The sequence below is a fragment of the Carassius gibelio genome, chromosome B21 (assembly GCF_023724105.1).
Source record: "Carassius gibelio isolate Cgi1373 ecotype wild population from Czech Republic chromosome B21, carGib1.2-hapl.c, whole genome shotgun sequence".
NCBI lineage: Eukaryota > Metazoa > Chordata > Actinopteri > Cypriniformes > Cyprinidae > Carassius > Carassius gibelio.
This window is the reverse complement of record NC_068416.1, coordinates 22,532,468-22,555,244: the sequence shown is the minus strand read 5'-3', so window position 1 is coordinate 22,555,244 and position 22,777 is coordinate 22,532,468. Positions and strand designations below refer to the sequence as shown.

Below are 22,777 nucleotides of genomic sequence, written 5' to 3'. Positions count from 1 at the left end.
AACGTAGACTTGTAAACACAAGCACGTAGCCTTCATTATACATAATGGAAGAAGTTTGGAACATCCAGGACTCTTCCTAGAGCTTGTCTCCTGGCAAAACTGAGGAATTGTTGAAGAAGTGTACACACACACACACATATAAATATATATAGGTGCATCTCCATAAATTAGAATGTCGTTGAAAAGTTCATTTCAGTAATTCAACTCAAATTGTGAAACTCATGTATTAAATTCAATGCACACAGACTGAGTTTAAGTTTAAATGGACCGAGGCTGCGGTCAAGGCATACAGACGTGTCAATGAATTTGGCTACAGTTGTCATATTCCTCTTGTTAAGTTAGTTGAATTACTGGAATAAATTAACTTTTCCATTGTATTCTAATTTATTGAGATGCACCTGTAAATATATACCCTTCATAGGTAATTTCTATATAATATAATTGTCAGCTCACAGTGTGTAAATGAGTAGCAGAAGTGCGGCTGGAGGCTTTGAGCTCCTGGATGCAGATGTAACTCTGTCTGACAGGGCTGGCTTCATGCGGGGGATTATGTAAGAACCCCAGCCGTGAGCCATAGCACTGCTCTATGGAAACCTCTATGACCCAGGCCATTGTTAGGGATTAGATCAGAGACAGAGGGCTTTAACACACTTTCTCCACTTTTATTCAGCTCTAGTCATCACAAACAAATGATTACATGTTGGTTTTAATGATTTTGGTCAATAGTGAAAGAACAAAAGGGGTTGCAATCCAGAATGTTTCGAAAAATACAGGCTGATCAGTTAGGATGAATGTTTTCCTATGGGAAAATGTTAGAAATATAGCTATTTTATTATATTGTTTTGTTTTTATTTTTCACTTTAGTTCATTGTAATGAAAGAACAGTAGTGACTGCAGTACAGTTTTTTTTTTAAATACAGGTTGATCATTTTATGATGGGATAAATATTTTATGAGAAATCATTGAAATGTAGCTTTTTATACTTACTGGGATAATTATATTATTGTTGTATTAAATGTGGCTGTTTTATTTTATATTATTTGTCTTTGTTTATCTGCAGTGGAGGAACAAAAATAATTACAATCCAGAATTTAAAAAAAGAAACACAGGCTGGTCAGTATAATTGCATATATATATATATATATATATATATATATATATATATTTATTTTAGTGATGTTTTGTTTGTGGAAATGTGGGTATTTTTTATTTTTTTTCTATTCTATTCAATAGAATTCTATTTAACCGGACCAGCCTGCAGGCAATTAACGATATTATACCTATTGCTACATATTTAATAAAACAAATTTAGTGTTTATGGTGCCACCATAACTAATTCTCAAATCCTTGTTTACACCTTTTATGGTTTACCTTGGTGTTAAAATGTAATACACTAATTAATTATACTCAAAGTTTCCAAAGTTATGATCTGAGTGACCGTTTGGATGCTACAGGCCGCCAGTGTCTACGTTACAAGTGTCCATTTGTGACATTAGAGTATTGCGCTGGGATATGCTGATGATGCTTAGCTGATAATCCACCAGCAGTTCCCTCCCTCTGTCTCTCTTCACTCTCAATCACTGATCTAGCTTGATTGCGTACTCTCGCTCTCTCTCCCGCCCCTCCTCTGTCTTTTCAGGGGATTACACAGAGACATGTCATGTATATTTAGCACATCTGTCACTCCATCCCTCCATGCTGTGCGATCAATCCATCACGAGTTCACTGGCCCCAACAGGAGATGCAGTTGTGAAGCATTACAAATGACCTCCTCTACATTTTAATTACCTATTTACCAAAGGACACTTTTAGTAGTTGCACCCTTTTAAAGCAACCATATTGTCACATGAGGTAAATGCAAATTTTTAAGAACTTTGTCCACAACAATTCACTCTTAAAATGACCTTCCCTTCAAGAATAATAGTTTTCATTGTATTTATGTTTCCAATAGACCCATTACTGAACAGTTGTGGGACTTTGGGGACATAATGATGTATGTATTGCTGTAAGTGTCTTCACCTTGGACAGGCATTGTCAGCTTCAATTTTGACCGTGTCAGAGCTTTAATAGGAGGTGATCGCCTCACAAAACCAGAGTTGTTTTTTTGGACAATTAGTCAAACTACAGTATAAATTGACCTGAGGTACTTCTCGACTGTGAATACCTTTCAATAATTGCATTGCATTTAGTTTTTTACAAGGGTCATGGGAGTTCATCTGAACCCTAGTCTGTTGGTAGACCACCTTAAGCTGGTTTAGGGTATTTTTACCATTAGACAATCAGTGTCAGAGCTGTAAAGGGAAATAATAACCTAACTACTTATAATTGTTTTGTAGGATCATAATAGCCACATAAATTGACTTGTGGAACATGAATAATAAAATAAACTAGACTTTTCTGTAATTAAGCTGTGTTTTTACAAAAGTCATAGGATTTCTTAAGAACACAAGTTTATTACTGTATGCATACCACCTTAGATTGTTTTAAGCTGTTTTTACCATAGGACAAAAGGGAGATAATCACATCAAAAAATAAGTAATTAATAAAATAAAACGACACTTTTCAGTAGTTGAGTTTATTTACAAGGGTCATGGGAGTTTGAAGGATTGAAGACGCTTAGTATGTGTTTGTGGTGTGTATGAGGTGTGAATGTTATGCTACATGATAATATGCTAAATTTTAATCCATTACGGTAACTGAGCTATTTCTTGTTTGAACCATGCTAATGCTAACTAATTATGAATTCCCTGTGGTAAAAATGGCTTAAAACAATATGTTGTGCACCACCTTCGGCTATTTTAAGATGTTTTTACCTCAGGAAAACATAACATCTGTGACAGTTTAAAGGGACATACATGTATTTACCTCAAAAAATAAAACCGCAAACTTCAACAATTTTTAAGGACAACAGTTGAACTGCAGCGTGAATTGACCTAAGAACCAAGACCTTTCATTAATTAGCCTATGTTAAATTCATTTAACCTAAAAGGATTATGGCAATCCAAAAGATCAAAGATGCTTAGTAAGCGTCTTTGCTGTATTTGCTGATCATGTGTAAATCTTATGTTACATGCTAATATGCTAAGTGTTGAATTAATTAGTTCAACTTCCTTGTTTAACCCATTTAAAAGTTATCATCGTCCTGTTGTAGAAAACACTTAAAATAGGTAGACCACCTAGGACTGTGGTATTTTTACCACAGGAAAATCATAATTTGTAACATTGTGTCAAGAGTTTTTAAAAAATGATATTGATTAGTTTGTTCAGTTCAGAAGACCTATATATTTCTTGTATAAACAGTGCAAAAGTTGTCTAATAAGATGTGGTAAACAGCTTAAAAACAGTCTAAAGTGGTTTGCTGATTTTAGCTGGCTAACAGGCTGGTCAAGAATAAGTTGTTAAAAGATGTTAGTCGGCCTGGAAGACACCATCTTTGCCGGGTGGGGAGAACATCTTGACCACCAGTTTGGTCCCATTGGGAGACCAGCTAACGGTTTTAAACTACCAGAAATCCACGGTAAGTGATATTTTTTGTAAGTCAGTATTTTTATACTATTGTATTTCATGTTTATTTTTTCAGCAGACAAGATTTGAAGAACTACAGAAGCACTGGTAAATATAATGTATGAAATCATAGTTCCTGTTCTTCATTGGTGGGACACATAAACAGGTTTATCTTTGCTTCTCTGGGCTCACAAGGGGTATAAATGTAAAATCAGTAACCGCTTGGTTGTGGTGCCTTAGTCAGTCCCTCATTAAGTAATGTGATTAGCAGTCAGTGGGTGGATGCAACGAACATGACGTCAACATTGGAGACTGCCCTAATCTGCAAAACACAGATTTCATAGTTTTCAAGTTCTCCTACTGTTTTTACTCTATTTAGAGCTCTTGATTGATAAATGCGTAGAGTTCTTTCACTTTTATTGCTTGGAAAATAAAAAAGGAACAGCCATCTGCCTCTCAGTGTAGATGGCCGCAACTTAATCCAGATTATGGCTGCAGCATAAACGTTTTTTTTTTTTTTTTTTCTGGCCGCCATTACTAGTCAACAGTGTGTCCTTGATAACAGACAGGCAGGTCGGTTAGCCTAGCTCCAATTAGACCACCAACTATCCATCTGAGGGACTTCTCTGGACTTTCACGAAAAGATTTCAGGAAATCGCAACTTGCCGTCAAGCTTGAGACTCCATCGGGGTGGAAAAAAATGGCATTTCTAATCAAAAGTATGGTGGGGAACCCACTCAAGGGAATGGGATTTGGAGGAGGAGAGGAAAAGGCTGAGGAAGAAACCCCCAAGGACCCTGCAGCGGCCGCCGGTATGACTAGAGAAGAATATGAGGAGTACCAGAAACAGGTGGTGGAGGAGAAGTAAGTAAAGTTTGGGCCCCTCAGGCCCTATTTGTGCTTACAGTACATATTTAGCATTTAATGACCTTGAAAGAGTAAATGAAGGAACTTGCATATGCTGTCATGCATAATAAGTTCTGTATTTATCTCTCTTTTTTGCTCTTAGTGAGATTAATGCATTATTTATCTCAATTGATAGCATTTCAGTGTTGGATACTTTTGCATATTCCACCCTTAAAGCTGATGATACATCACAGAAACATTGTAATTTAAATAAAAACTCCAAAGGGAGCTGCAGAGATTATCAATGCAAAACCATGATGCAGACTTAATCTTAATATGATATTCTTCATGATGATATATTCATGCAAACACCTGCACCTTGACTATTTTGGGTGTAAAAAGATGATAATGTCAGTGATTAAAGATGAACAGACTCCATGTTGGTATCAGAAAGTAAGCGTCAGGTGCTAGCTGCTAATCAGTCCTAAGAGCAGAGCTTAGCGCAGGTTATCCTGGCCTTGTTGATCTGGATAATGCTATTTTTAGAAGCAATCATGGTAGAGAGTGAATAATGAAAGTATTGGAGAATGTTAAACCTCTGCATATATTAAATATGAATTTTATTTTCTAGGCCACAGTTGGCAGCCATTTTGTCTTGTCAAAAATACCTATATGATATTTATTTATGACTAATCAATAAATTATGACTCATGCAGTGTAACAATAGTAGTCTGATTTAATTGAGATATCTAAAAAAATATCTTGGTCTAAAAACAGTGTTTATAATTCAGTTGCTTATAAACCGGGAACATGGTTACATAACCAGATTAACACACAGAATAATGAGGTTGATGTTCACTCATAAAATATTTTGGATATATCCCTAAAAGTATACACAAGCTAAAATAAATTTTGAATAAGAAAAATATTATTTATTTCACACATATAGCTTTTGAAAGCGATTTTCCAATCAGTTATTGTACAGGAAAAAAAACATCTGAAGCATGCTAATACCAAGATTTGATATTATTCATGTTCAAAGGAACTTAAGTAGAAATATGCCTAGGATACAAACAGATGATTCTTACAGTAAACATACATGTCTGCTGTGAGATTACATCTGAACATCTGAAGATCTTTGTGTTGCTCCAGATCAAACACCCACAGGATTTTATTATTTAGTTGTTGCTGGTAAACTAGCTAAGAGCTTTGCTTCAAGTATAGCCATAGCACTGCCTGAACAATGCTGTAAGCATCCTGAAGCTCTTTATCTGGAATTAAGCTGTAGGGCTAAACCCCGGAGGTTATTTTATTTTGCTGCTACAGTGTTTTGTCACGCATGGATTTTAAAACCGACTGTTGTGCAATGCATGTTTTCCACTCAATCATACATGTGTGCAGTGGTAGGGTTTTTCTTTACATGAAAATGACAGCTTTGTATCACTGTATTACATAGATTTTTTTTTAAGATAGATTAATATGCTGTATTTGTCTTGGCAGGTGATAACATGTTGTCAAAATATTTCTAATCCACAGAATGGAAAGAGATGCAGACTTCTTGCACAAGAAAGCAGAGAGGGCGACTCTGAGGGTCTGTCTACGAGACAAATACAGACTTCCTAAAGTAAGAGCCATTTTGCCACTTCTCAAATCCAAAAACAATATTTTAATAAGGAAATGTTCTTCAGTTGGCAATTGCCATTAACTTTTTTTTTTTTTTTATCAGGATTAAGGTTATAAATTACATACATTACCATTCAAGGAGGCCGGTAATATTTGTATATTTTTAATATATTTATTTTATTCTTAGAATTAATATATTTTAAATATTTAAGTCTCCTAGGCTCACAAAGCCTGCATATTTATCAAATATACAAATAGCAACCAAAAACTGTAATTGTAATAATACTTTACAATATTTCACAATTTAAAATGGCTATTTTCTATTTTAATTTCAGATGATGAAACTACCCATATTTTTCGGACTATAAGTCGCACCTGAGTATAAGTCGCATCAGTCCAAAAATACTTCATGACGAGGAAAAAAACTTATTATAATATATATAAGTATATATATAAAATATATAAGTCGCACTGGACTATAAGTCGCATTTATTTATAACTAAGAACAAGGAGTAAACAGTACCGTCTACAGCCGCGAGAGGGCGCTCTATGATTTCAGTGTAGACTACAGGAGCACTGAGCAGCATAGAGCGCCCTCTCGCATCTGTAGACAGTAATGTTTTCTCTTGGTTCATTTCTCTTGGGTCATGTCAAATTAATTTTGATAAATAAGTCGCACCTGTGACTATAAGCCGCAGGACCAGCCAAACTATGAAAAAAAGTGTGACTTATAGTCCGGAAAATACGGTACACATGATCCTTCAGATTTCATTCTAATATTATAATAATTATCTGAAACTAGTGTTGTCAAAGGATTAATCGTGATTAATCCCTTTCAAAATAAAAGTATTTATTTACATAATATATGTATGTGTACTGTGTATATTTATTATGTACAGTATATATAAATACAAACACATGCATATATATATATATATATATATATATATATATATATATATATATATATATATATATGGAAAAATGCTGTTTATATATTAAATATATTTATTTATAATATTAATTATATGACTGTGGATATAGACATGTAAATATTTTCTAAATATATACTGTATGTACTGTACACACACACACACATACACAAATGCAGTTTCACCCATACGGATGGTTTTTTGGCTTTGAGTTCTTGGCACTTCTGATAAATCAGATAACCAGCTTAAGAGAGTGAACTGAGGTCTGTGCAATCCTCCAACCATATTGGCTTTCCTCAACATCTGTTCGCCTTTGTACAGCTTCATTCTCTCTCTTAAATCCTTAATGCAATAATGCAAAAGTAGAGTCTAAAATGTTAGATATTTAAATTAGAGTTGTGTATGACACCCCAAATTCATTAGCTAAGCCAGTTTAAGGCTAGTCGGAAGTAACTAAATGCACAAATGATCATCATTGTTTTTAACATTTATGAACATTAGTGGAACTTTGAAAATAACATGATGTGTATATTTACCCCTCAGAGTGAGCAGGATGAGAACATGATCCAGATGGCAGGAGATGACGTGGACGTTCCCGAGGAGCTGCTGAAGATGGTGGATGAGGATGCCACGGAGGAGGAGGAGAAGGACTCTATCCTGGGACAGATGCAGAACTTACAGAACATGGACATGGATCAGATAAAGGAGAAAGCCAGTGCTACACTGACAGAGATCAAGACCAAGGCTGAGGAGAAGTGTTCTGTCATGTAGCAGTTTAGCAAATTCGCACATTTCTACAAACCAGGTTGGGTTTTTGAAATAAAGTTTTGAAAACCTTTTTTTGACATGTCTCCAAATGAAATTTAATTTGAAAGCATGGCAGAAGAAGTCACTCAAGTTCTGCGTTCCCAAAAGCTGCAAGAATCTGGATCTAGATCAGATTCTCTTGCTTGGCTCCCAATTTTGCTGTAGGACTTGTTATTTCATATGTGATGTTTGAATAAATGATGTTGTAGTCTATTCCCTCCTTGTCCTTTTTTTTTTTTTTTTTTTTTTTTTGTGTGTGTGTGTGTGTTGTTGTTGCAATATTACCTGTTAATATATCTAACAATCATATAACTTGAACCTGAGGTGGAGAAGCTGTGTTTAACCCCCCCCCCCCCCCCCCCCCTGCTTTTTTGCACAAGGGATGAGACGAATGTTATGCTGTTATTTCTTGTTCATTTTTTCTCTCACTCTTTTATTGACAGCAGACCATCTAGCACTGACAAATATGATATTGTAATACTCATTAGGAATCTTTAGTCATATGTATTAAGTTTTTATGTCAAGTAAATAGGCATGAATCGGATTGTAAACAGATTAAACACATGAATAAATGCATTTGTGATCAAAATAAATACATGCCTGTGAGATTTTCTTGGCCACAACAACTTATTGTCAACTTGTTAAACCATGTAGCTGTATATTTACAAGAAAACAACTAAATCAGGTAAAAAAAAGGGTCTGAAAAACAATTTATTTTTTTATGACTAGACAGGAGAAAAATATTACTTATATGTAAGTTCATGTTTATTGAAAAAGAAAGGCTTTGGACTTTTAAAGATTAACTGCTAATAAGACCATCAGGTCTGAGACAAATTAGACATACAGTAGTAGCATAGCAATCGTTTGTCTTCACATTATGTGACCTTTTATTACTTAATTTTTATTTGTTTGTTTGTTTAATTTCAGTTGTATTTTTTTAATTCTCAGTAAAAAAATAATTAAATAAAAAAACAGACACTAAAAATTTGATTTAAAAAAAAATTGGAAAAAGTGCAATAATATATTAATCTAATCATCGAATTAATAAATAAATAAAAATAGTCAAAAGATCATTTGTATAGCGTTAATCAACACATTCTTGATTCTTGTATTTTGCAGTGTGTTTTTATTTTTCGAGTAGGCCTGTGTGTGTGTATCTTTGAATAAATCTGGAAATACCAACATTAACTGTTGTAATTAGGGAAAAGCCAAGCAGTTGAAAGGATTTGTGCTGTTTTGGACAGAAGGAGAAAAGTGTGTAATCCCCTCAAACCAGCGTGTGTCCTGCGGATTATCAGACTGCTGTCAATCTTTGTTCGGAGCTAATTACACGTATCCATTCAATATTGAGGAAGTTTGCAAATTCTTCCAATTAACTGCACCTCAATTGTAGGCTAGCTCTTAGGGGTCGCGCGCTTGCTGCTTGAGATCGCGTTTTGTTCATGTAACAATATCTCCTAATGGCCGAAAGCACTCCACACTAGGCCTAAAGTAGTCCTTGGTGGTGTTTTATCGTTTTAGAGTTGTAATTAGTTAGTTAGGCTGCTTAAATGTTTGATCACCAAAACGTATGATCATTTCATTCTACCGATGCCGTATAAGCCTACCAGTTTTATCTTTCTTAGACTTTATACGTTCGTTATAGCCTACGTTTAACTGATTTCATTTCTTAATCAGATTAAATGGCATTTATTTTTCACTTAGAAATTATGTATAAACTAAACTTTGTTTTTACTTCATTTTTAATTTTTATGTAGTCTTGCCTAGACGAGTAGGCTATATTTATAGTCACACATGTAAGAACAACATTTAATTACAATGGTAGCCTAACCCTTGTAAATCGCGGAATGTTGCATTTTGCTTAAATGTCTGTAACTGTTTTTTTTTTATGTATTTTTGTTATTATTATATTTGCACTTTCAAACTTCGATGCAACATTTCCGTATTTAGTTGCAACGAATTAGTATCAAAATCTACAACCTAAACTGTGTAAAATAATTTCAAGTAGAAAGAGAAGTCCTACTATTTCATTTTAAACTTCTTGTTGCCTATCTGTAGCCAATTAAATTAAACAAATATGGAAATAGACCTTGCCTATATGTGTCGGTCACCCTTACATAGCCAGAAATGCCAATAGTTTATTTTATTTTCTTGTTCTTTTAGTTTATTTTTATTATTTTATTTTATTAAATCCTTCTTATTTCCAAACAAAGACATTCCGTCTACTGTCACCTCTAAGGGAATGTCCTTCAAACAGTGTCAGAAAAAGGCCTATTTGAAATAGGCCTACTTTGTCATTTGTTGTGTGTGTGTGTAATTTTTTTTCTCCTGAAAATAGTGTAGAACAGGATACAAAAAAAATTAAAAATAAATATTTCGGCGCGATTGTCACCACAGAACAATTTTATGAACTATCATTTTTAATTGCATTTGCGCGTACAGAGATCTTGATCTGTTTCGGACCCAAAGATATAATCCCAGCCCCAGTTCCAATTATTTCTACAGGCCATCATGATCAAGACATCTGGAGTGGGAAAAGATGATTTAAGATTTATGTAAGGCGGTTTAGAAAGCTGCCATTATGCACAATGATCTCTGGGAGGAGTTTAATGCTCGGGGACAATACTACATCCCTCACTCCGGCCAGTCTGACGTTTCTTGACGTATCGAAGGGGATGTCACTCACACAATAGAGTCCTGGTCGAGGGGGAGCCATATAAGGCCCCTGGGGGCCACTGCGTCCTCAGTGTGTGCAGGACCACTGGAGAAAGTTGCTTCTGCTGAAACAGCCTGGACTACTGGAAAGAGAGTCCGCATAGGAAACAGGGGAAATCTGAAATCTTCTGAAATCTTCTGAAACTAAACGTTCAATGAGGCTTGTTGGATCTCAGTCACTAGACATGGAAGAGCGTCTCTCCCCATCCGCGCGCGCGGTTCGCAGTCCTGGATCCCAAACGCGGATCCACAGCATTGAATCCATTTTGGGATTTAAAGGAGAGAATATTTTCCACCCGGTGTTTTCGTATGGTTCCGGGAAACCGGTGAAAGACACCGAGCGTTTGGCTTCCCCCCAAAAAGATTCCAAGAACTCCAAAAACTTTGATGGTGAGTTAACAGCTTCGCAAAGGCGCGTTTTTCTGGGTTTTAACTGGACGTTTCGGCAGCACTTTATACGAAATGTTAATTTCATGAATAACTATCTACAGGTACATAATATACATTAGAACACCGATAGCCTATAAGTCAATATGAAATCTGAAAAGTTTATTTAAAAGTTTTACGTTTTTTATTTAAACTGAAACGAAAAAAGGGACGTTTAAAAAGTTTTTGAAAAAATAAGGAAGGGAAAAGAAAAAAAGTGTTACATTTTTATTTTATTTTTGAAAAATTCTAAAATATAATTAATCAAATATGATGAGGTCAAAATGTATTATGCTGTTAGATATATGAATAGCAGTTTAGTGACTTTTTAGTGTGTTTTAAGTGTGTTTAGTGTGTGTACAAAAATAAATAAATAAATAAATACAAATATTATAATAGGCCTAAGTGAGTTTAAATTTAGATACGAACATGTCACACTTTCTCAAAGAAAACCCTGAATTATTTTTCTCCAGGTGTCTGTAGATCCGCCGTCATGGTCAGCCCAGATCTGCCGGATGTGGATGCTGGAAAATTGTCGGATGATGAAAATCCGAAGAAAAAGCACCGGCGGAACCGGACCACGTTCACCACCTTCCAGCTGCACGAGCTCGAGCGAGCGTTCGAGAAGTCGCATTATCCTGACGTGTACAGCAGAGAGGAGCTCGCGCTCAAGGTCAACCTGCCGGAGGTTCGCGTGCAGGTGAGCACAGGATACACCACACACACGTGATGATGGACTTAGATGACACTTTATTTAACAGATCGAAACCTTTCCTCATTGATCCCTGCAGTTTGCAAAGTGAAATATTTAACTTTAAAAATATTTCTAGCACAAATTCAAGGCAATAAATCAGGTTTTCGTTTGATAAATAATAATAACAGTAGACTAAACACAAAATGCAATATGAATTGAAGCAACCAGGGAATTTATTTCTTGAAAAAAATTGATGACAAATAGCAATTGAAATAATACAATTTAAAACTTTAGAATAAAAAAAAATCATGTATTCTATTCATTAAAAGTAAAACTTGAATAATACAGATGGTATAGATTTCACATCAGACTACTTTTCTTGTGTATAGTGCATAGTGCCAAAGAAAATGGAGCCTCCTCCTTCTTCTTGATTTTATTGGGTTATATATTCTGATTTAAAATATTTTAAAGTAATTTTAGTGACAGCTAATAAAATGTGGCTAATATATATTGTTTTCAAATATTTGAACATTATGTGTAGCAAATTAAGATTTTGGGCATAACTGGTAAAAATAATTTATAATATTGTAATATAACATAATATGTAAAAAAAAAAAAGTTGTATAAATATAATAAAATTTAACCAAAAATATATTGACTTTTTTTGCAAGTGTTTTTTTTTTTTTTTTTTTTTGAACTATGGACATTTGAACTTTCTTTTCAAGTGTATTTGAAATGTTTTTGAGATTTATTTATTTATTTAGAAGGTTTTGACTAATTATGAACATTAGATTTGCACTTTTCTATATCTTCCTTCACAGATGGACTTTTAAACATGTTACTTCTGCATTCTAACCTAAATCCGTCCTATGTCAAATTTCAGGTTTGGTTCCAAAACCGTCGTGCAAAGTGGCGACGTCAGGAGAAGCTGGAGGTGAGCTCCATCAAGCTGCAGGAGTCCTCCATGCTGTCCATCCCCAGATCGGGACCGCTGTCTCTGCCATTAGAGCCCTGGCTCACCGGACCCATCACCTCCTCCAGCTCTCCCCTGCAGTCACTCCCCAGCTTCATCACCCCTCAGCAGGGAGTACCAGCCAGCTACAACCCTCCACAGTTCCTCAGCTCATCCACGCTCAACCACCCTCTGCCCCATATAGGAGCAGTGTGCCCCCCTCCATCAGCGTATCAGTGCTCGGGCTTTATGGATAAATTTACACTAGAAGAAGTCGACCCACGAAACACAAGTATCGCCTCGCTAAGAATGAAAGCGAAAGAACACATCCAGTCTATAGGGAAGACGTGGTAGAGTGGGAAGGATGCTGGACTGAGACACTCAGAGACTTGTTTGCATCTCCTTTAACTTTCTAAATCAGACTCTGTTTGATGGTTTGATAGTTTTCATCTGTTTGTGGTTCAGAAAACTCCCAGAGTTGTTCATTATGGATGACAAGCTTTGTAAAACAAATTCACTGTACATTACTTTTTACATTATATCTCTTTTTTATCATGAGCTAATTTAATAAAGCTTTCTCAAATACACAACCAGACCTAATTCAATCATTAAAAAAAATTGCATTTAAAGCATTCAAAGAGAGAAATTAAAATTAGCATTATAAATGCATGCATTTAATTTCATTTGAATCACATTTGTCCCATTTAAAATCATATTTGAGCCTTCAATTCTAGTCAAAGGGTTTCATTGTTAAGTACTATTGTATGATGCAGATGGTCATTCTCCATGACATTTTGATCTATGCTTTAACATTGTACAGATGAATTTTGTATTTTATAATAAAAACAAGTTTAAAAGAATGTACAATGCATCCTGTCTCCAATAGTTCTGCATGCGGATTTATAAAATAGTATGTTTGTAAATTAAGTTCTTAAAGTAATTCACACATATTCTTATATTCCAGCATTTTTTGTACATCTTTGCTATAATTTATGATATTAAAAAAAAACAATTGATATATTATTTTGTTTCTATTTGTTTATGTAGACTATGAACTTCCTTTGTATTTTTTAGATATCAGTCAACGCTAATGTTTTGTTTTAAATTCAATTTGTAATTAATACTTTCAGTATTTGAGAGAGCGAGAGAGATTGTTATTTTTATTAATTGATTTTTATTACAGTTCAGTTGCCAGGATAATCCGGTCAGTGTGGCGTTTCTCTGTGATTATGCCGCCATCTAGTGGTTGCTTTTGGAATATTTTTCTCCGATAATAACGGACCAGTGTCTTTGCAATCTATCCAATTTAAACTGTAATTTTGTGGTGGATTTTTTTTTTTTGGTGTTTCTGTGTAGAAATAAACTAAATCTGAGGTTATTAAAAATTAGGAATTTAAAAAATGTCCAAAGCCAAGCTACATGTAAGCTATGTCTTTGTGTAAGCTTCTACTTTTTAATTTATACTTTGTATACATAAGACTGATATTATAAACAGTTTTGATAAACCTTTATAAATATAATTAGCCTATTTTTCTACACGCAATGTAAAGTAAGACATGTAAACCTTCAAAATAAAATACAGATTAGTTTTAAAATCTCTCAGGAGTTATCTAAATTTCACAAATTCCTTCATATAGTTGTTTGCAGTAGCAGTTGGGACCTGCAGACCTGTAGCAATGATGCAATTAGATTGAGACTGAAGGGGGTCACATTTCTATTAATGGTCGTTCATCTGTGACAAATGAGGAAAGCAAACATCAGATAGGAAACTGTGACAGTAGATGAGCTTAAACAGACGAAAGTGGCTTCAATTGACATCTTTCATTGTTCGAAACATCAGTGTGTATAATTGGAGCCATTATTGTGCGCGGACAGCTGAGAGCGGCGAGACAGTTAGGCCATCAACAATTTCCTGCCAGTTGTCACAGACAATGCCGAGGTTGTGATTTAGTTATTCAGAGGGTCATTAGTGTGCGCTGAAGAGTTTTCCTGTCACCTGCCTGCCTCTGTTAAGTGACTGCTTGACTAATAAGCAGGTTATGGCCAGCCACCTCAAGAGATCGATCATAAATTGCTTTCATAATGAGACAGGGTCTTTTAACTCTCAAACTACATGTACTAGTGGATTCAGCTCAGCACAGTTGTTCACCCAAAAATTTTAATCTGTTTCTTATGAACACACATCTTTTCGCTTCACACGACATGTTGATTACTTTTGGATTATTGTGATGTTTTTTTCTTTTTATCAGCTGCTTGGTCTCTCATTCTGACGGCACCCATTCACTGCAGAGGAGCCACTGCCGAGCAGGTGATGCAAAGTTAAATATATGCAAAACTGTTCTGATGAAGAAACAAACTCGTTACATCTTGCTTGACATGAGAGTGAGTACATTTTCAGCAAATTTTCATTTTTGGGTGAACTATTCCTTTAATAGTCTTTCATTAGACATTTCAAATAATATGCAAGCGAGTAGACTGTTGTTTTTATAAACCGCAGATAGCCCAACAAGTTAACGTTTATTAAATATGAATCAACTGAAGAGTGAATACAATGGTTACTATGGTGTCAGTTATCAAGAAGATGAATTCATTTATAAAACAATACCATAAAATATACAGAATGATGACAATCAGTTTATGTGTGTTACTTAGTAGAGATATTGGCATACAAAAATATAACATGCTTATTTATATGTTGTTGAATAAAGAGGTCTGTATTCGATCAAGCCAGTTATCAAGTGAACGTCCAACCACAGTCTTTTGTCCAGTTGGTCCTCAGCTTTCATTGTCATCCTGCATTAATAAAGCCTGTATCAAGACGTCCTCAGCCTGTATATGAAATATAATAACAAGAAATATTATTATATAAGAATCAAAAGAAAATTATCTTAAATAAACCATGCATATCATCATTAGCTTAAAAAAATGGTCAACTATATCTAAAAACATGAAAAGTTTTCATTACTTTAAATTAATTAAGTTTACATTAAAAATTAACTGTTAAAAACGTAAACTTGTGTACTAAAATAACTAAATCTAAAACTGCAACAACAACAAAAAAAAGATAGAATTTCAAAAATATATATATAAAAATGACACTAAACGGCTAAAATTAACTAAAAAATTTAATCAGAAAATATAAAAATAAAACACATTCAAAATATTAATAAATCATTATAACAGTATCTATATGCACTCATTATATGCAATACATATATGCACTTTAAATGCATCTCGCATGCATTTTTACATAAACATAACGATCATGTGAAAGATTTCTCTCACCGATTTGACTTGTCTGTCTCTCTCTTGACCTTCCACCCACTGAAGTCTCTCTTCCAGTATGTGCTGGAGCAGTTTATGAGTATCGATCTCTTCTGTGCCCTCCAGCATGCTCTCTGGTGCCATCCGTCCTCTCATGAGCACACGCAGGAGTGGCAGCAGCAGATGTTTGTTGTATCTTTCCAGCTGCTGATCCTGATCTCGAGTCGCCATAGAGGTCTCATCGCCACCTTCTGGATCTTCAGGTCTGACCTGCTCATCTGTGCTCTTCTTGCCCATTAAGTGCCCTAAAACAAATACAGGTCATTCTTATAAACAGATTGTTGCTCTGATATTAAGTAAACTTCATGCATTTAATAATGCATGATAGGTAGGAAGCATTGCATACTTAAATAAGACTTTATGTGCAGGATGCAAACAAAGTCACAACAATGCATTTTATACATTATAGCACAACCTAATCAAGATAAAGCTAAATATTAGCCGTTTAAACAAATACTGAATCCAGTCAGATCCAATAATCCATAATTCCTTATATTCACAAGCAATTGTTTAATACAGCATTAGCACCACTGAACTCAATCTCAAATCTCAATCTCTAAAATCAAAAAATATTAATATTTTACCCCATATTCTCTTTATTAACAAATTGTATCATCCAAACACACAAAAAGCTACTTGCTTGCCAACTATTTTCATTCAATTAAGACAAGGCAGTTGCTCATTACACTCTATGGATCAACTTACCCTCTTCAGACTCCAAGCATAAGTGACACTTGAGAGTTTTGCAATCACTTCAGATACATAGCCTACTCAATACCACTGGTGCATTAAATGGTTATTATCTGCTAGTGTTTTTTATTTCATTTGCTGAATATAGCCTACTCATAACTTTTATTTAATGGTTCACAGCCGACAGGTTCAACAACAAACCCACATTTTTCTCTAAAGATCCAAAGTTCTAGAGGCTACATTACAGGTTCTTAGACCAGCATTTTGGTAAAGCCATAGACCAATTAAAATTTTAAATTTATGTAATTATTATTATTTTATTAACTCATTTCATGTTTATTAGCTACTTGGCCTTACGTATTCTTTAAAAGATAAATAGTATCCGATGTAGAAAAATACATCAACAGTTGTTGCAATTGTCAACCTCCATTATCTTTTAAGCATTTTTATATAGTTACAAAAAAAAATAATAATAAATGAAGAGTATTAAGAATTTTGAGTGTACAAAAAATTTACTGCTTAAAAAATAATAAATTTCAAATATAAATTGAAATATCCTAATTGTAGCTACTCTCATCCAAAATAATACGCGTGTATACGTGTATATTTATAAGTGACCCAGAATATTTTAAATTCAAAATATGATTTTGACTCACCAACAGCCCAGTGATTTCCGCGCGGATAAACTTTTCCAATTGGTTGTGCGTCTGATGCATAAACATCGCAGAACACAGCGAGAAGAATGATGAAAACGACTAATCTGGATCTCCAGACGAGGCACATAACGCTCATGTAAGACTCGAGTCGAGTCGAGTCCCTTCAGCTTCTTTAATCAGTACTCCTGGAATTGCTCGTGCACTTATTGCTAGGAGAGGCCCGTGTAATGCTGCATATGGATAATCACTTTATTTATATACCCTACTCCGTGACGACGACCACTTAGAAAGTGAAAGAAAATGACGCGATAATTTCGTGCGCTGTAGAGAGAATCTGTCGTGCCAATGTCTGGATGACTCGTGTGGGGTGGTACACTGAAAGTTTAAAGCCCCCTCCCAGGGGTTCTGCGTCAGTATCTTGGTAGGTTAGGCTACTTGACATAAAAACACAGAATGACATGTTGAACCTGTCATTATCTCAGCCACGAGCTATTGTGTTTCCCAAGACAGATTCAATGTGAAGTGTCATCAGTATTTCATTAGATGCTGGGTAAAAATAGCTTGTAATGGCTTCTTATTGTTTTCTCGTGCAGTTGGTTGGTGCAATAGAATCCCAATTGCTTTATGTTATAGGAAAATTGGGATAAAAATGCAAAAAAAGAGGTAATGGAGACTGATAGCCTAAAGCCAGTGATCTAAGTTTGCACTTTTTATGTCTACAAATCTCCAGTTACAAATCTATTTATAAAGACATTATAGGTTATTCTACAAGGGTTGGTACTCCAAAAATATTTTTCTTCTTCTTTTTTCTTTTTTTTTATTTTTTGAACAGAATATCTGTGAAACCATAGTGTGATATATATATATATATATATATATATATATATATATATATATATATATATATATATATATATATATATATATATATATATATATATATATATATTATATTATATTATATATATATTAATATATATATATATATATATATATATATATTATCATATTACATTTGTTTTATAATTTTTTAGGACTGCAAAACAAGTAATTTTATTAAAATAAAATAACATAAAAGACAGGCATTTAAACAAACATGAATATCTAATATCTAGTGCAAAAACAGCCACACAACAAAGATGAAATATCAATTTATTTTTATTTTTTATTTGTTTTTGCTGAGATGCACATGGAATAAAAAAAAACTATATATATATATATATATTAGTGCTGTCAAAATTAGCGCGTTAACGCATTCGATTAATTTGAAATATTTAACGCGTTAAAAAAAAATAACGCAATTAACGCGGTTGCAGTTTTTTTTATTTCCAGTTGTGGCCATGTGTGTTCAACGTGCAAAGAAATATGGATAAGACCAAGGAAGGACTTTTAGACGGAAAGTTTCAGTATAAAACTCTGCCGGATTACTCTTCAGTCTGCCACAAGAAACATTACTCTTCATTCAGTCTGCCACAAGAAACAGCAACATTAAAATCATGAACTCAAATGTCATTGTTTAAAAAAAAAAAAAAACAATGACTGTAACAGTGCGTAAATCAGACCTTTCTGTAACGCTAACGTTAATAAGCTTAAACGAAAATAACGAAATAATTGTGTAGCGGAGTATTTTTTGTACACAGTGCCGCGAACTGTCAATCACTCCTGTACGCGTGCATCACTGTCCTCCTCACAGCTGCAGCAACTTGCGCTCTCTCTCTTCATCAAGCTTTAAAACAAAAAGATCATATTGTCTTTGTGCATAGGCTATAGATTAATTAGATAAATGAATATCTAAATTTGTGCCTTGCCGTCTATGGTATTTTTTTAGAACTTAGTAAAAAGATGCTGCAGCCAATGAGCAGCCAGCGGGGGCTGCAGGACGACTCAACCTCCGCAGACAGTTTTTAATGTTTATCAGACAATAAATACTCAAGATTTTGCTTTAGTATAACTCACAACGAGTTTCACACACCTTCTCCGGCCACGTTGAGTTGTTGACACTTAACAGTGGGAAAAGCGACACATGCGCTATTCACTTGTATAACTTAAGGGTGAATGGGTAATGTAGTTTCTGCTCTGGGTGGGATGAATTAGGAAGCTTGCATTGTGAAGGGCGCTCTGAAAATCGGCAGTGCAGGTAAAAGATTAAAACCTCTATTAAAACAGATGTCCAAATGAGCGTACCGGTACGCTACAAGCACGTTCTGGGCGCACGGAGAGGTGGCGGTAAGCTCAAGAGCTATATTTGGAAGTGGCAGTACTGCATACCGGCCCACTTAAAGCACTGGCAATGACTATACTTTGGAATTTTTTTGCAGTCCACTTAGAATTCAACATGGAAATCATTTTTGTTTTTTATTGGCATTGATTGTTTTGAAATTCAAATGGTACTTACATGTCTGTGTTTTTATTTCTGTAATAAAGATGGCTTTCAAGCCAACAGTTAATTTGGAGGATATTGATGGTTTATTGCAGGTATGTTGTTTACATGAGAAAATCTGTGTTACAAGTTAAACAAAAATTCCAATAAACAATCATATTTTGAATTTAAATAGTTTCTTTGTCTTGAGTTTACATTAATTATTTACATTTTACATTTACATATCCAAAAAGTTTCAGTCTTTTAATTGCGATTAATCGCGATTAATCGCGATTAATTTTAAAAAATTGTGCGATTAATTAGTTAATTTTTTTTAATCGATTGACAGCACTAATATATATATATATATATATATATATATATATATATATATATACATTTTATGTATGTTTATTGTTGATTTTCAGGACTGCAAAACAATTAATTGGATTAATCTGCAATTATATTAATACATTTACATGGATGAAGTTAAAACTTGAAAAATATACCTACATTTTTTATAAATAAATAAAAAATGTGGAAACCACAATCAACTCTGTCTATCAATGTAAAGTGCTGGTTGAAGATGTATAACTTGGAGAAAATGTTTTTTTTTTTTTTTTTTAAAGCTGATGAAATTATTTGGCACTCATCACTGATATCAGCTGCTCATTTCACATCTCTCACCCAGCAAACAATGGCAGAATGGAAGTTCCTGCAAAGCCTTTAAACAAACAAATGGCATGCCATGAAAAAAAAAAAAAGCTTCAATCAAATTTAAATAGTTTTAATTACATGGTAAACAAGGGAAAACAATATCCCTGGCAACCTCTGAAAAGCTTGTATTGTTCTGTAAATCGGAAAGAACAGATGGGCTTTGATGCTTGTGCTTTTACTTGGATGGAAAAACCAACAAGTGAACAATGTGTACATGCAGATGAAGCGATATGTGAGGTTTTGTGTGAATTTCTGTAATGATTATACAAGAAATATCTTATTGGGATAATCCAGTTTAAAGATATAAAATTTCAGGATAACGTGACCCATATCAAAGGAAAAAGGACAAGGCCTTGAAGGCACTGTGGGTTTTGTAAGCAACACAAAGAAGGACAGGTGAGGTGAGTTTCTCATGCTGCTGTTTACGTCACCATCACTGATTATGGTTTAAGTTCTTAATTAAATTAAGTATTAACGTCAAAAGAGAAATGGATTTATAGCAATGAGTTAGAGTTAATAATTTGAAAGCCTTGCAAAGCAAAGTAGCCTATGTTGCTTTAAAATGCTGTTTACATTTTATTTAAAAATGGGCATAACTGCAGTATGTTTTATCGCATGCAGATAGAGTAAAATACAATTCCTGAAAATAAACATAACATGAATTTCACCACTAGATGGAACTATTTGGTTTTATTTGAATTTTACCTTGTTGCACAAACACCGGTATCAGTTGACCTGAGGACATGTACGAAACACAAGGACAAAACTTAAACATATAATATTAAAAGCCTAGTCACAGTTTATATTATGAATAAATTATAATAATTTAATCATGAAAAAAAATTAAGGCATAAATTGCGGCATTCTGTATAGGCTGGAGAATGACAATTGCTCAGAATGACAATTAAAATGGCCTCAGGTCTAGTAAACAAACGGAGTACTTTTTCAGAGCATATTAAAGATGAAAAGGTCAGAAATGAAAAAAAAATGGCAGCACAACTCTATCCTTAAAGACATCCAGATCAAGTTTCCCTTCATTCGGTCAAACATGTAGACGAAGATTTAGACTACTGCTGTCTGTTACAGTTATATTTTGACAAAAAAAAAAATGGCCCATATGTAATATTCATCATTTTTACCACTTTTTCTTTTATCTGCAAATGTTTCGGCATGATTGTGTTCAAAAACGTGGTATTCACAATTATTTATTGACATATTATTAATGTGTTTACATTGTTTAGGTTACCATAGACTCCCTCCACTAGCACAGTGTTGATGTGTGCAGCAAAGACTTCTGGGAATCAGGTTTGGTCCTGTGAGGATCTGAACTGGGTGGCTGCCACTCGCACACTCAGTATACATAAACGCATGATGTTAAGAAACATGTAAACTACTGATTATTAGAATAAAAATCTGATTTAACAGGAGCATATTTAAATTGTAATTCATATCTTGAAGATTATAAGAAGGGAATAGGCATCACCGTGGTGATTCATGGGTAAGTGTGGCTCAATTGCAACAATCCGCAAACTTTCCAATTAATGTTCCATCATTATTACATTCAATTATTTCTAAATAATAACATAATTGAACGGACTTGTTTTGAAAAAAAGAGATTAATGATGTTTGATCTCAAATCATATATCAACCGAGTATTTGTTTTTCCAAGTGCGCGGAACGAATCATTATTCTTATGAGTCGGGTCTTTTCAGTTTTGAATCGGTTCACCGGTCAGACTAAACGAATGGTTCATGAATCAGTGGTCCAAAAGAGCCGAGAATAAGACTGTTCCGATTCGCAGTGATCCGGAATATTTGTAAGGGATTTTATTTATTGTTGTATTACTTAGACATATTGAAACTATATTTATTTAATGCTAAAAATAAAAATAACTATTTGTATCACAGCATACAAAACTATTAAAATTACCAAGACAAGAGTATTTATAATTTAAGTGTTTGCTTCTGTGAACATATCGGTTCTGAAAGTCTTTTTGAAACTTTTGAATTATGGCTGAGGCAAAATGCAGCAGGGCACATGAAATAAAACGTTCTAAAAAATGTAATAAACATTTTGTGACCACATGTTATTTAGAATGAGTCAAATATTTATTTATTTTATTTTTATTACTCTTCAATAAACACAGTCAGTACAGTTAGGACTACAATAATACACATGAAAACAACACACACACACAAATAAATACATACACACACACACACACACACACATATATATTTCAAATGTTTATTTCTTTAAATTTTGATGATTATAACTGACAACTAAGGAAGAATCTCAGAAAATTAGAATATTACTAAAGACCAATGCATGAAAAAGGATTTTTAGAAATCATGACCAAATAAAAAAGTGCGTATGAAAATGAAAACTATGAGCATGTACAGCACTCAATATGTAGTTGGGGCTCCTTTTGCCTGAATAACTGCAGCAATGCGGCGTGGCATGGAGTCGATCAGTCTGTGGCACTGCTCAGGTGTTATGAGAGCCCAGGCTGCTCTGATAGTGGCCTTCAGC

The 22,777-nt window shown here is 34.2% G+C and overlaps 3 protein-coding genes across 3 annotated transcripts; 2 read left to right on the top strand and 1 right to left on the bottom strand.

The window, feature by feature from the left end:
* The first annotated feature begins 3,787 nt into the window (after positions 1 to 3,787).
* On the top strand, positions 3,788 to 8,305 carry LOC127985633 (complexin-4-like). Its single transcript, XM_052587663.1, has 3 exons — positions 3,788 to 4,368; positions 5,887 to 5,974; positions 7,449 to 8,305. The coding sequence occupies exons 1-3, from the start codon at positions 4,205 to 4,207 to the stop codon at positions 7,674 to 7,676; spliced, it is 480 nt and encodes a 159-aa protein (XP_052443623.1). The 5' UTR covers positions 3,788 to 4,204; the 3' UTR covers positions 7,677 to 8,305.
* Positions 8,306 to 10,394: 2,089 nt separating this feature from the next.
* rx3 (retinal homeobox gene 3) lies at positions 10,395 to 13,328 on the top strand. The gene is made up of 3 exons (XM_052588523.1): positions 10,395 to 10,817; positions 11,327 to 11,553; positions 12,431 to 13,328. The coding sequence occupies exons 1-3, from the start codon at positions 10,583 to 10,585 to the stop codon at positions 12,851 to 12,853; spliced, it is 885 nt and encodes a 294-aa protein (XP_052444483.1). The 5' UTR covers positions 10,395 to 10,582; the 3' UTR covers positions 12,854 to 13,328.
* Positions 13,329 to 14,979: 1,651 nt separating this feature from the next.
* Positions 14,980 to 17,436, bottom strand: grp (gastrin-releasing peptide). Its single transcript, XM_052588779.1, has 3 exons — positions 17,170 to 17,436; positions 15,785 to 16,068; positions 14,980 to 15,328 (listed from the first exon to the last, which is right to left on the bottom strand). The coding sequence occupies exons 1-3, from the start codon at positions 17,303 to 17,305 to the stop codon at positions 15,275 to 15,277; spliced, it is 474 nt and encodes a 157-aa protein (XP_052444739.1). The 5' UTR covers positions 17,306 to 17,436; the 3' UTR covers positions 14,980 to 15,274.
* Positions 17,437 to 22,777: the final 5,341 nt, after the last annotated feature.